We start from the raw sequence: 14,402 nt of genomic DNA, 5'->3' as shown, positions 1-14,402 counted from the left end.
ACACACTCACACATTGAAGGGAAAAAGGGGACTTACGAAGCACACACACTCACGCACTACAGGGAAAAAAAGGGGGCTTATGAAGCACACACACTCACGCACTTCAGGGAAAAAAAGGGGGACTTACGAAGCACACACACTCACGCACTACAGGGAAAAAAAGGGGGCTTATGAAGCACACACACTCACGCACTTCAGGGAAAAAAAGGGGGACTTACGAAGCACACACACTCACGCACTACAGGGGAAAAAAAGGGGGACTTACGAAGCACACACAGAACAGTGGTGGCACCGATCAGGCTTGACACACTTGCACTTCTCACAGTAGCGAGGGACTGCAACAAATAAACACAACATGGCACATTGTTTACTTATCTGTTCAAATATTATGTCTTAAGTATTATACCTTCTTCTCCCCTGGACCAGCACAACATGAGACCATTGCAGTAAGAAAAAAAAGAAAAAAAGGCTGTTCACTAAAAAGGTGAAAACTGATGGAGATTTGTGGATTCAGTCTGACAAATCTTTGTTGTCATGCTTGAGGAATCAATCAACTTCTCCGTTTAGAACGCCAACTGTACCAAGCAAGAATAAACGAAATTTGAACTGTGTACAAGTACAAAGGTCTACAAGGGAAGTAATCATGGTATGAGTAACTCATATTTGGAGTAGAATGAGTTAATGTGCATGTTAATTTGACTGCAAGCAAGAATGCAGTGTTTTTGGTGTTTTTAATGCTGCCATTAGACACTTTATAGCAATATATATTTAGAAGTGTTTCTTGTTCAGAAATCATGTTTCTTAAAATAATAATAATAGTAATAATAATAATAGTAACAATGTGTTATTTCAGAACAAATCTCTTTTACTGCATGATAAATCAAGGTACTGTGTTTTATTATTTTCAATAGTTTCATGTTTGTCATATAGCTGTATCAAATCAACTTTATTATCTCCAAAGATAAATTAATCCACCTTGCTTAATCCACCAGGCAAAGATGCTGTTTGACTGAGACGCAACTTAATTCAGCCACGTTCGCTCCTGTTTGGGCAAACGATTAAGCTGATTGGTCCACTCAATGCTGTCTCGATGTAAACAAGCACTCAGTCATCATGTAAGACCAAGGTTAGTAGTGACTGCCCTTGCCTTGTGATCAATAAGTCTAGAGCGCCTGGATAATGTTATGACATGAAAGCAACTGACCACACTATGTAATCGAAAATGAACTCTTCGGAACAATTTTGAAGTTGGTGTAACATCACAACAAACAGCGATCGAACGTAACAAAATATGGTGAAATCATAACAGTTAGTATCTCTGGAAATGGCACTTATTATAAAGCGTAAAAGAATATTTATGAATAAGCTCAAAAAACTATGCTTTTATAATTTCAGTCAGCCAGAAATCAAGATTTACCTGTACATATTGTTCTTGACATGTACCAGTCTACGACTGTTCCAATTTTGTCATATGGTGCGGAAATATGGGGTTATGAAAATGTCAATATACTTGAAAAATTAGAACTTAAAATTTCTGAAACGGTTGTTCAGATTGAGTAGGAACAGGAATACTATGACCCAAATGATTCATGGAGAAACTGGTATTTATCCATTTAGTGCATTAGTAACAATGAGATTGGTTCAATTTTGGACTAGCTTAGTGTTATCAAACACAGAAAAATATTCTTGAAAAATGTACTTGATATTGGTGACCAAAGTTATTTGCATTTGAATTTCAGTCTGCAACTAGAATAAACAAAATAAAATGAAACCCTGTATAACATCCAACACATAACTCACATCAATAATGAAAAAGCTGACAATGGGATTTTCAGAAACTTTGAGCAGCCCAAGCTCACAATCAACAGTTTTGCTTCAGTTATGAGGCAGATAGATCATGGTTGCCAACTGTACTTTTGCCAAATCTGTCCTTCCTTCCAGAACACTTTTTTTGCCCCTATAGTATTTCCTTTTTCATGCAAAACACTTGATAAGGAAAACAAAGACTGGCGATGAATGAACAGCACTGTAAGCATGCGAAGCCGCAAATCATGAAAATCAAGAATTCCCCCAATTGTTAATATTCTAGCTAACGAGCAGGACACAGGTGCACTTACATCCAGAGATGGTTCTGGTCTGTACTGGCAGTTTTTTGGTCAGCTGCTTCAACATATCTTTCTGCATTTCTTCATTGGTCTCCGACTCCAGACGCTCTGCCACTGCAGGTGCCAGAAAAAACTGGTGGGGGGAAAAAACAGTGAGGTAAAAACTGACTTATTATTTATTTCAGATCTGGGTAAAAAAAAAAAAAAAAAAAAAAAAAATATATATATATATATATATATATATAAACATGTATATACAAGAGAGAGAACTGTGATATTCCTGTTATGAGGGGGGAAATGGAAAAGAGAGAGAACTGTGATTGCTTCTGATATGTGGTGAAAAATCTGCTTTCATTTCTCTCCTCTTCACACACACACACACACACACACACACACACAACACACACTCAGGTCACTTTTCCCCTATCCAGTTCATATCACCATAACCTCCCTTCCAACACCTTTACCTCCCCCAACCCTCTTTTTTTTCTATATAATAATCATTCTTTGTGAAAAAAAATACATATATCAATAAGCAGTGAAACACACAAACACACACACACACACACACACACAATCATCATCATCATCATCATCATCATCATCATCATCAACACTAAAATATAAAACAAACATGTTTACAACATTTATGAGCACAATTATGCATTACAATAGCTTAATAAATAAAACTTAGACCTCATAAGAAAACTTGTCATGTAACACATAAATCACATATTGAATAATAAATCTAATAGAGAAAGATTTATATACATATATATATATATATATATATATATGTGAATGTGGATCTGTTGAGTCTATTGTCACCATGCACTTGGTGTCGTCAATAGATATGTTTTCTTGTTTTGCATTACTATGGATACGATGCCAAATCCAAAATTCTGAAAGCGAGAAGCGAATCCGCAGACTTTTAAAGTAATTCTCACTTGGAATTGTTTAAACACGCATACAGTTGGTAAAAAACTGATAAAAAAAACCGCTGGCATGCCTATAAATTCTTGCAAAGGCGAAAACGCACTGGAAATTTCAACAATAACACCAGTCGTGAGCGTGTCTAATGACACAGGATTCATTGCATGATGGTAGGATGGTGCGGACATGACTAATATTGAAACGCTGAAATGTTTACATTTATACATGCGGCACGCTGTCTGGTGAGTGGTGACTGACCACTGATGGAATGTGCCTTTGTGCGTGCGCTGAATTCTGGATTTCGTATTTTTATGTGCGTTACACATGGAAATGATGCTCGCCATCAGAGAATAATTCTGAGACAGAAGAGATGCTCGCTCAAAAACTTCGTCAGATTTACATAAATATGCAAAGACAGAATCATGTGCAATGATTTAGTACAATCATCCCATACAATATTGTGGCACTGGCATGGGATGCGATGCTGACAAAAGAACAAGGCACGGAAAAGATGCACACAAAGTGTAGTTCTGAAGTTCCATAATCCACTTGTTATGGCTTTCATTTACAAACTGTTACTTAAAACATATAGGTGATTTGTATTACAAGAGAAACACACAGATGATTTTTGTATAGAGCATATTTACCACCTGAAAGAGACCTGCAAAGTGAGTACCCATGAGCATGTCTCAGATTTTGCCTCCGTTTTGGAAGATACAAGCAAACAAAAATAGCAGCAAATGTTTTTTGCACCAAAGTAGCTTTATTTCATTCACCAAATGATTAATGTATACTGTGATGCAGACAAACCACACATTCACATTCTGAATAATGTGCAAATTTGTTAGAGAGTGGTGCACCCTTGACTCAGCCCAGTGTTTCAAGAATTGTAGAACTGCGCACGCACACACACACACACACACACACACATATCTAGATATATATACATATAATATACATATAATGATATTGATATATATATACACACAGATAGATAGATACATTGTGTGTGTGTGTGTGTCCCACAATTTCTAAATATTCTCACCCATAACAAATACACATAAATGTTCAAAGTTCATCAAGATTCAATCAAATCAGCCTAAACAAAACTGAATGAAACACTAACCATTTTGACAATCTGTACACTAATACAGTATACTAATGAATGTTGGTAAAATGACTCACCTCCCTGGGCACTTTGCCAGTGTGCGTGAGGATGGTTTTCCAGTAGGACCACATAAATAGGGCCAGGATGGGATGATACAGCAACAGTAAAATCACTGTAGGATCACACACAAAAGTACACACACACAAATTTATATGGACACACACATACACAGACACAGACACACACAGACACATACAGACACACACACACACACACACAGACACAACGCACGCACGCGCGCGCGCGCACACACACACACACACACACTGACTGACTGAAACCATTTATTGTCAGATTAACTGTTTGTTGTACTGACATTTTCGCAACCATTTGAATAAACACACACACACACACACACACACACACACACACACACACACACACACTGAAGAAAACACATACATATCCATGCATCATAATTTCTTTTTAATACATCATGAACAAATCAAAATAGAAGCTGTAGATACCACTCTGGGATTCTCCACAGAAACAAAAACAAAACAAACAAAAATGTAATCAACTACCCACCCAATAAACTGAATAATATTTAAAATTCAATTAAAATTACTACTAAGCAATCATACAAGCACTAAAAAAAAATAAACCAGTTACACTGCATACTTGTGCTGTTACTATGTGAATTAAATCAATGATATATGGAGGAACAACCCACCATAGCCAACAAATCATCAGACTTCACACGAATCACAGTGAGTTTACATTCAGATTCCCCCCAAAACAATACTTTTATTTCATTTGTTTATAAACAGTCACAACAATAAATGAATTGCATACCATATTTTCCCACTTCAAATGGAACAGGAATTTACTATACAGTGAGGAATGTTCACATGTCTATTGTGTCATCATCATGGAAACCAACGGACTACCAAGGATATGTTCACTAGTTTATCAGTATAATTTTTGTGAATGTGTGCACATGTGTTTTCAGCTACATCTCTTGTGTCAGTTGTTTGTGAGAATGTTCATATGTGTATGTGCAAATTCATGCAATGATGCACATTCTCAAGCTGTATCCTATGGAAAAGCCGACAGGTGTTTGTTGAGCACAAGTATATTTTAAAATAATAGTGGGTATCTATAATAGAATAGAATAGAATATGTCTTTATTACCAAGTGTACCAGGGTCACAAGGAATATTGGGGGCGATAGTACATAGCAAGATACAAACATAAATTGAAAATCATACACAAACACAAATACAGTAGAAATCAGGATACATACGAGTGCATATCAATATAAAAACTTGTGCATACTCACACATGCATGCACTGCACACACACACACACACACACACACATTTGAACATAAGCTGCATATTACATGTGGATGGGGCTGATGACTAGATCTTTTGGTAGATGGTTGTTGGTTGCACAATTCTATTTATCACACTGGATTTGTTTGAGAGACAGGGCATTGACTGCTTTGGGGAAAAAGCTATTGGCGAAGCGATTGGTTTTCGTCCTTATACTTCTGTACCGTCAACCAGAGGGGAGCATCTCGAAAATCCCAAAAGCTGGATGTGATTCGTCCTGGCTGATTGATTTTGCTTTTTTGAGTAGCCACTTACAATATATGTCTTCTAGAGAAGGCAGATCAGCCCCAGTAATCTTGGTGGCAGTTTTTATGATTCTGGGCTGCAACTTATGCCTTGGAAATGTTTCCGTACCAAACAGTATTAGCGAAGGTTAGCACACTTTCAATGACTGCTTGGTAGAAATCAACCATGATTTCTTTTTTAATTCTGAACTTTTTGAGGTGCCGAAGAAAGTACAGGCGCTGTTGTGCTTTCTAAACAATTTTTTTCCGTATTTTTCTCCATTTTGAATCTTTGGAAATGATCAGTCCGAGAAAGTTAAAGTCGCTGATGATCTCTTCTTGCTTGTCTTCAATGACAAGTGGTAAGGGGTCAGATCTGGTCTTCCTAAAATCTATAATTAATTCTTTGGTTTTTTGATACATTGAGTTCTAAGTTGTTTTGATCACACCAGCTGACAAGTTCATGTACTTCTTCCCTATATTTTGACTCATCACTGTTTGTAATCAGCCCTTCTAGAGTAGTATTGTCAGCAAACTTGACCATGGTGTTACATTCATTTTGAGTTGCACAGTCATGTGTGAATAGTGAGTACAACAGTGGGGATAGAACACATCCCTGTGGGGTGCCTATGTTGAGAATGCATGTGGAGGAAGTAAGGTCACCAACTTTAACAACTTGCGGTCTGCATCTTAGAAAATTTTGGATCCATGTACAAACTGATTCAGGCAGCGAGAGGTCTTTCAGTTTAAAATATAGTTTTGATGGCTGGCACTATTGTGTTGAACGCAGAGCTGTAGTCAATGAAAAGGATCCTGGCATAGCTCATTAGCTGTTAGGATTTTTGAGACCTCTGAGACCTATGCTAATGGCATCTTCAACTGATCTGTTAGCTCTATAGGCGAACTGAAAGGGATCAAAAGATGGAGGAATGCAGGATTTTAGGAATTGTAGAATCAAGCGTTCAAATGTTTTCATTACAACTTCTTAGCACAAGGGTCCAGAGCACTAACAATTAACAACAATATGGGGAAAACTTGTTACAAAAACAAATAAAACAGGGCACTACAAGCAGGACTTACAAACAAGACAATTAATAGAATGTGTCAATGACAAAGTGTACAGACACACACATATACCACAACACATGCCAACACCTGTAAACAGGGACACAGGAAGACAGACAATATTTTTACCTTTTTCAGCAATGGAATCTGCCGTGACTGTTGGAACAGACAGAAAAGTTAATTTGATTATTCTCTTTTCTTTTTCTTTCTTTTCTTTTGGGGGTGGGGGGTGGGGGGAGAACTGTTCCCAGAAACAAGTTTACATTAAAACTAAAATTAACCCATTACAGGTCATGAGTGTTTCAAAACAATTTGACATACCATATCCACTAAGTTGACTAACCCTGCAAAAACATTTCTTAATTGGTGATGTATGAAATATGATGACTTTTGGGAGCGAAGTCGATACACAGAAATAAGAGGATGTCAAAACAATAGTCTAAAACCAGAGCAAAAGAATACACAGCTGAGTCAGATGATATAACAAGGCGGCTGACAAACTTGATGATCGACAGGAAGATCTGAACAGGTTACAGGACTGGTCACAGTTGTGGCTCCTTCGCTTTCACCCAGAAAAATGTCATGTTCTGAAGTAAGGAAAAAAGTCAGGAGCAGTGTACAAGATGAGAGGGAAGAACACTGACGGTGAAGCTTGCTCTGTCAACCTAACTTACAGTGAAGTGGAGAAAGACCTTGGTGTCCACACTGACAACAACTGAACAAGCTCTCCTTCAAAGACCCAAGTAACATCAAAAGCTAACAGAACTGTAGGGATAATAAGATGCACTTCTGACCACCTGTCAAAAGAGACATTCGTCCAACTGTACAATTCTCTTGTCAAATCTGTGCTGGAATATAGAAACTCAGTCTGGCAGTATCACCATAATTAAAACACAGGGCAACAAAACTCCTGTCTAGTCTCAAAGTTAAACCATACCCATAACATCCAGCTGCTCTACGCCTTCCCAGTCTCCAGCACTGACACACCCACGGTGACATGATGGACTAATACAAATACATCCATGGAACTTACAAGGTGCAGAAGCCTGAATTCCAGTTACTCGAAGGTAGGGACACCTGCCTAAGACTATATAAGGGACACAACTGATTGCATATCAGATGCAATTATTTTGCAGTACATGTCATAAACATCGGGAATAACCTTCCAAACCAGAAACTAAAAAGTTACAGCACCAAACAGCTTTAAGTTCAGATTTGATGCCCACTGGGCAAACTTACCAATGTTATTTAATCCTGTTTGCCATGAATAGGTAGGCAAATAAGACTTGAACCACCTCAAGCACTACAAGTTCAAGTAAACATTTGATTGTAACTGACTCCTGATGGTGATGTCAATATTTCTATGCACAACACTTTCATCACATTTGTACCACTACCAGTAGTATACACTATTACAGTATTTGTATTTGTATTTCTTTTTATCACAACAGATTTCTCTGTGTGAAATTCGGGCTGCTCTCCCCAGGGAGAGCGCGTCGCCATACTACAGCGCCACCCATTTTTTTTATTTTTTCCTGTGTGCAGTTTTATTTGTTTTTCCTATTGAAGTGGATTTTTCTACAGAATTTTGCCAGGAACAACCGTTTTGTTGCCGTGGGTTCTTTTACGTGCGCTAAGTGCATGCTGCACACGGGACCTCGGTTTATCGTCTCATCCGAATGACTAGCGTCCAGACCACCACTCAAGGTCTAGTGGAGGGGAAGAAAATTTCGGGGGCTGTGCCGTGATTCGAACCAGCACGCACAGATTCTCTCGCTTCCTAGGCGGACGCGTTACCTCTAGGCCATCACTCCACCTAGTAAACACTATTACACAGAGTGCTTTATTGCCTCAACAAGAGATATCAGCTGATACAAGTACGCACGGTATCAGCTTTTACAAGCAGGCAATGTGTATGTAAAGTATGCACATGTGCTCTCACCTCCTGGGGAGGCCTCAAAATCTAGATTACACACACCCCTTTCACACACATCCTGATCCTACTATCTCCTCAGCTTACTGTTCAAAGTCATTGTATCTGTTTCAACAAAGAATTATATACCTCAAAATAAACGAACGTAAATTTTGTTTTATAAGCTCCAATTTATTGCTAATTTCGCTATCTAGATCGAACTTAAATATAAAGGTGAATAATAAAATAATTCACAGCAGCGAGCAGTTGTGAGTTAGTTTTGAAGGCTTGCCAGTGTCGAAGTGTTTTCAGAAAACACACAACAAAATTGTAAATAAATATGAACCAATCGGTCGTACTTACATATGCACATTTGGACGACATAAGCATAATAGGACCAGCCTACAATGGCTGTGATAAAGATGACAGGAGCCCATTTAACTGCATTGCAGCAGGCCCTGACTACAGCCGGAGCCATCTTTTGTGTTGTTGTAGTTGCGTCATCAGATTATGTGTTTCATGGAAATTCCTTTTATGAAATGAAAAAAGAAATCGATTTAGTTACAAATATAGTCTTTGAAATATTTCACAAAACAGCTATGTAGCACTATATTAAAAAATAGATTCATCTTTGATTTGTTTTGCACATGGCAACTGAGTGTACACAGACATGGCGGCACACAGGAAACTTCTCTTGCCGACGTGAATGGCGACGTCAATAAACAATTCATGAGCGAAGGACTGAATCTTCAGACTGTGGCTGCGCTGCGATTTTCAGAAAACATGGTTGATAATGAGAGGGATTGTGTGCCATAATTGTAACGAAGACATTTTGATTTTTAAACTTCTTAATGCATCAATGAAGAATCTGAATACCAGTGGAAATCCCTGAGTAAAATTTTGATCAAAAGACGAACTCAAAGCGTAAAAACATGACGGCAGTCGTCACGAAGTTCCTGTCCGTAGACCCATACCTGAAGAATGCATTTTCATCAGGTGAGTAAAATATTTGGTTATTACAGTCTATCAGTATTGCCAGTATTCATCTTGACATAACTCGCTGTGGAAAACCATATCGAAATAGGCGGATGTCAAAACATTAATCTTTACTTAGGTGTGTTGCAGTAAAGCAGTTCTTGCTATATGCTAGTTAAAATAATGTGGAAAAAATATGTATGAAAATACATGCAAGTAAGAATTGTGTTGATACAAGTGTATGTGTGAGAGAGAGAGAGAGAGAGAGAGAGAGAGTCCAGCATAACAATGTGTGCTTGTGTATGTGTGTGTGTGTGAGGGAGGGAAGGAGACACACACACAAACAGATCAAATGAAAATCATATTTTTTATGTGTGTGGAATGTGTGTGTGTGTGTGTGTGTGTGTGTGTGTGTGTGTGTGAAAGCATCTGATCTAGATAGCAAGAGAGACATAAAGGGAGAGAGAAAAACAAGGAACAAAGGAATAAGAATGGTAATGATGATGATAATAATGATAATAATAATAATGATAATGGTAATGACAATGGCTGTAACAGTGGTCATGAAGATCTATATAATTGGTTAAAAAGTATAATGCGAAGTTAGAGGTGACTGGATATAAAGTAATGTGAATATTTGACATGTACAGTATCCAAATTACGTTAGATTTTGCTGCAGAAATCCAAGTGGTTGCATCCATATGCTGCATCTGGTTGCAGAAATGGAGACATTTCTGTCTTCCAAGTTAACATGTATATATTTGCAGACTCATTTAGGCCAAATGCTCTGTTTATGTAGATGCCTGCAAAAGATCAAACCTTATAATTATATCTTTATTAGAAATAGACAATTTTGATTTTGTGTTGTCCATACTAGAGTTTGATGGGTGTGGAAGGACAATGGAACAAGAGAGAAATTAAAAAAGGAAGATGTTACCTTGAAAAACAATGAATTTATTGTTTGTGCTTTATAGGCTCTAATTGGTAAAGCACTCTACAAAAGTCCAGTCGCATTACATTACACTACATTGTACAGAACGTGACAATGCATTTTATCTGTGGTATGTTTGATTTTCCAATGTTTTATCAATTGTTCTGAAGGTTTGGGGAATAAACATTGTGAGTCTACTAACATTTTTTCCCCCTTTATATTTTGTAGCACTGCCAGTAGTGTTCTCATTTCCTTTTAGATTTTGCTACCCCGTTTTCTCTCTGACACTATTTCCCACCCTTTATCATATATTTATGTATCTACCACCTTTACCTTTTATGCCAGTGTGCACTACCTTTATTGTTTTATTCACTCCTGATCTATGTTCCCTTTCTTGTTGAAATTACCTGAATGACAGTAATTGCTTTACTTAGTTCATCTGACCTGTAAAAAGGCTTGGTCATGAACAGTGAGCAAGTACCGGAAGCTCAAATTTGTTCTGGTTTTCAACACTACTCTTGTTGCTTGTGTACTATGTGTTTGCATTTTTAAATGTATGTTTGATGTCCCCAGTGGGGACATAAAATACAATTTGTTGCTTCCTCTTTCGCTTTGCCTTCTTGTGTGTCCATCTGTGGACAGGAATTTCTCAGTCACAAACATGGATTGGTTTCCATGTCATTTGAATACATATTAAAGTATATGATTTTCCCTTACTTACTGTTAAATCTAATCTTCAGTTATCGGTGCTCAAAACCAATCCTGATCAGACTTGATAACTTCTTCAGTTATCAGTGCTCAAAACCAATCCTGATCAGACTTGATAACTTGATAAGCAGACTTATCTTTGATTAAATACTCCTTTTACATCAGTGCATGCAAAATATCAAACTTTATTTGTTCATTAGAATTGAAGTATTGTATGCAGTCCACACAACAGTTAGTGGGTATACATGGAAAGATAATGGAGCAAGAGATCTGCAGAAAGGAAGAAGATATATTGCCTTGAAAACATTGAATGTATGTTTAGGGCTTTCATATATAAAAGGCTCAGCAAATTTCCCATTACATTACATTTGACATTGCATGGTGATGTTCGTCCTTCGGATTTGAAGATGACCATGGCTTTAAAAATCATATGGAATATCAGTTGCTGTGGGTCCGGAGGTGACTGATGAGGCTGATCCGGGCCCTTTACATTACATTTGACATTGCATGGTAATGTGATATCTAATATATTTATATGTCTGCTTTACTTGTTCATGGGGAGCAAAACCTAATCACACTTTGTATTGTCATTTTAGGATGTTATTTGAAGTACATCTCCTGGAATTTCAGATGACGCTTTCAAAATAGCGGCAGACAATCACAAACAAGTCGAAGTAGCATGAAACGTCCGCTTTTTTGGAAAAAAAAATACATTGTGATTTTGTTACCCAAGATGTTGCAGAAGCTTTACCAGTCATTTATGATGATAAGCTTAGTGATAGCTTTGACAAACTCTTGTCAGATTGTTCCTATTATGAGGAAGAAGGCAAAGGTCACGACCTCACGGGGAGGGGTTAATTATACACTTAGACGTTGCAAGCGAGCAAAGGAGCGAAAGCAGTGCAGGAAGCCAAGAACTCTGTGGCTGACCCAAAGCTGAACTCAAAGACAAACGGTCCGCTTGTTTAGTGCATGGAGGGGTGGAGAGTGAAGGGGGGAAAAACAGTTTCATGCAATCATGTGACACATAGCCACCATTATTTTTGCAATGCATGCACACATCCTACAAGTGGATCAGTAATTGATGTGGACAAGGCATGAACAGTACTCATTAAAAATGAACACTGCACAAAGTGCCAAATGGGTCACTGTTTCCTCTTTGATATTGTCTGAAAGTGAGCATGAAGTAAGTGGGTGTGGCACGAGCAGGTCCGGTAACTGAAAGACGTGTGTGTGTGTGTGTTGTTTTTGTGTGTATCTGTGTGTGTGTGTGTGTGTGTGTGTGTGTGTGTGTGTGTGTGTGTGTGTGTGTGTGTGTGCATTAAGTAGTGCATTTGAGAGATTGTGTAGAATGCCAGAAGTTTGGATTATAATTCAGAATTCTATGTGCACATAAGGTATGGAGACACATTTTGCTTTTGTTTTATTCTCCTGGCTTGTCTTAGCTGCATATACTGACAATCTATGAAATACATTCAGAAATTATCCCAAAAAAATGTGTCTCTTACTTATGGTTCAGTCATATCTAACCAGTGTTATACCTCTGTCAGAAATTAACAGTGTTCATTTTCAGAAGAGCATGGGTTATGTGTAGTTTCTGGCAGTGATTTGTGTGCCAGAAGGTTTTGTTAATCATTACCCTCAGCAACCAAAAACATCTTGGCAAACAGGAAGCAGAAGCCAGATTAATGTGTGGCCCTCAAGACATCATGGGCCAGTTTCTGTTTAAAGACACAGAATTCTCTCCCCTCTGCCATTTTTCACATACCCCTGTGCCAGCATGGTTCCCAAAATTTGTAGATCCAAGATTCTTCAGCAATTTTTCTGCCCTAGTTATAGTAATCCTAACACCATAACACCATTGTGGTAAATCGTGTTGTAGAAAGTTTCATTCATTTTTGTTTTCTTGTGATTGCATCACTGTTAGAAGATATATAATATATTTGTTTCCAGCTAAAATGAGAGAGTGTGACCACTTTGAGTTTGCATTTCTATAAATTATATAACACTTGCTGTTTTGTTGGCTACAGTGAAAGCACGCCAGATCCCCCCTATAGACAATGCACTATTCAAATACTACCTTTTTAAATGGGAAGGGCCTAGCTCACCCACAACTGAAATATATTTTGTTCATGTCTTCTACTCTTGGAAACAGAAAAGCTTATTACAACATACCTGGAGTTTACTGAACAGTCTAGCTGTCACTCTGATGGTCATAGTTGCTGTCACTCTGATGGTCATAGTTGACATGACTGACTGTTGTACTAGCTGTCATGGTCAGCTTTTAGTGGCTCCTTTTAACATTTAAATGGGCTGTCATGTCTTTCTTTTGAAACTGCTTAAGTTCCCATGATGCACCATGCAGAACTGTGAGCAAGATCAACAGTGTGTCAGGACTCTGTACATACTTAGGAAAAGATTTTAAAAGATCTCCATGTACTTGGGAAAAGAACTTAAAAGGTCCCCTGTCCTCTTTTTCTCTTTATCTATTTTTTGGGTGGTGGTGGTGGGGGGGGGGTTGTCTTGTGTGTGTGTGTGTGTGTGTGTGTGTGTGCTTTTGTTTGTGAAATTTGAGAGTGTTTGGTCAATGGCTCAAACAAAATGAGATTGTGTCCAGATCTAGTTTGGAGGGTTTTGTGGAGAGGGAGGATGAAAAAGGTGTGAGTGTGAGTGTGTGTGTGTGTGTGTGTGTGTGTGTACTTAATCATTAATGTGCGAAATAGTGTGATGAGTTTCTGTGCTGTTCTGTAGTGTTGTAAAAAAAAAAAAAATAATAAAAAAAAAAAAAAGTCTTTGTAACATCTCAAACAAGCAAGGATATAATCACAAAAACACAAAGCTTTCATAGGAATAACATTTACGTCAACAGCTATACATAGTAAGAGATTCTCTGGGTTTTATTTTCATCAGTCAACAGCTATACATAAGAGATTCTCTTGGTTTCATTTTCATCAACAAAAGTATTCTCGCCTCTTATAATTTTTTTTGGAATCATTTGCTTTTTGTTTGTTTCATTTTTTTCCTTCTTTCTTTCTTTCTTTCTTC

General features: G+C 37.8%; 2 protein-coding genes across 7 annotated transcripts in view; one reads left to right on the top strand and one right to left on the bottom strand.

The window, feature by feature from the left end:
• The window catches only part of LOC143284017 (palmitoyltransferase ZDHHC20-B-like), a 32,998-nt gene extending 23,777 nt beyond the window's left edge, over positions 1 to 9,221 (bottom strand). The window contains exons 1-5 of the mRNA XM_076590563.1: positions 9,107 to 9,221; positions 6,961 to 6,987; positions 4,224 to 4,318; positions 2,118 to 2,238; positions 266 to 335 (exon numbers count right to left, since the gene is read on the bottom strand). Of these exons, the coding sequence (XP_076446678.1) occupies positions 266 to 335; positions 2,118 to 2,238; positions 4,224 to 4,318; positions 6,961 to 6,987; positions 9,107 to 9,221 (428 nt within the window). The remainder of the gene's footprint in view (positions 1 to 265; positions 336 to 2,117; positions 2,239 to 4,223; positions 4,319 to 6,960; positions 6,988 to 9,106) is intronic.
• A 202-nt stretch (positions 9,222 to 9,423) lies between these two features.
• The window catches only part of LOC143284016 (von Willebrand factor A domain-containing protein 3B-like), a 93,560-nt gene continuing 88,581 nt past the window's right edge, over positions 9,424 to 14,402 (top strand). For 5 of the 6 annotated variants that reach the window (XM_076590558.1, XM_076590560.1, XM_076590561.1 and 2 more), the window contains exons 1-2: positions 9,424 to 9,739; positions 10,820 to 10,837. In XM_076590558.1, coding sequence (XP_076446673.1) covers positions 9,676 to 9,739; positions 10,820 to 10,837 — 82 coding nt within the window. In that variant the 5' untranslated portion in view covers positions 9,424 to 9,675. The remainder of the gene's footprint in view (positions 9,740 to 10,819; positions 10,838 to 14,402) is intronic. The other variant, XM_076590559.1, reaches the window with a different exon arrangement.

This window comes from Babylonia areolata, chromosome 7 (genome assembly GCF_041734735.1).
Source record: "Babylonia areolata isolate BAREFJ2019XMU chromosome 7, ASM4173473v1, whole genome shotgun sequence".
Lineage (NCBI taxonomy): Eukaryota > Metazoa > Mollusca > Gastropoda > Neogastropoda > Buccinidae > Babylonia > Babylonia areolata.
Note: the sequence above shows the minus strand (reverse complement) of the source record. Positions and strands in the feature narration are given on the sequence as shown.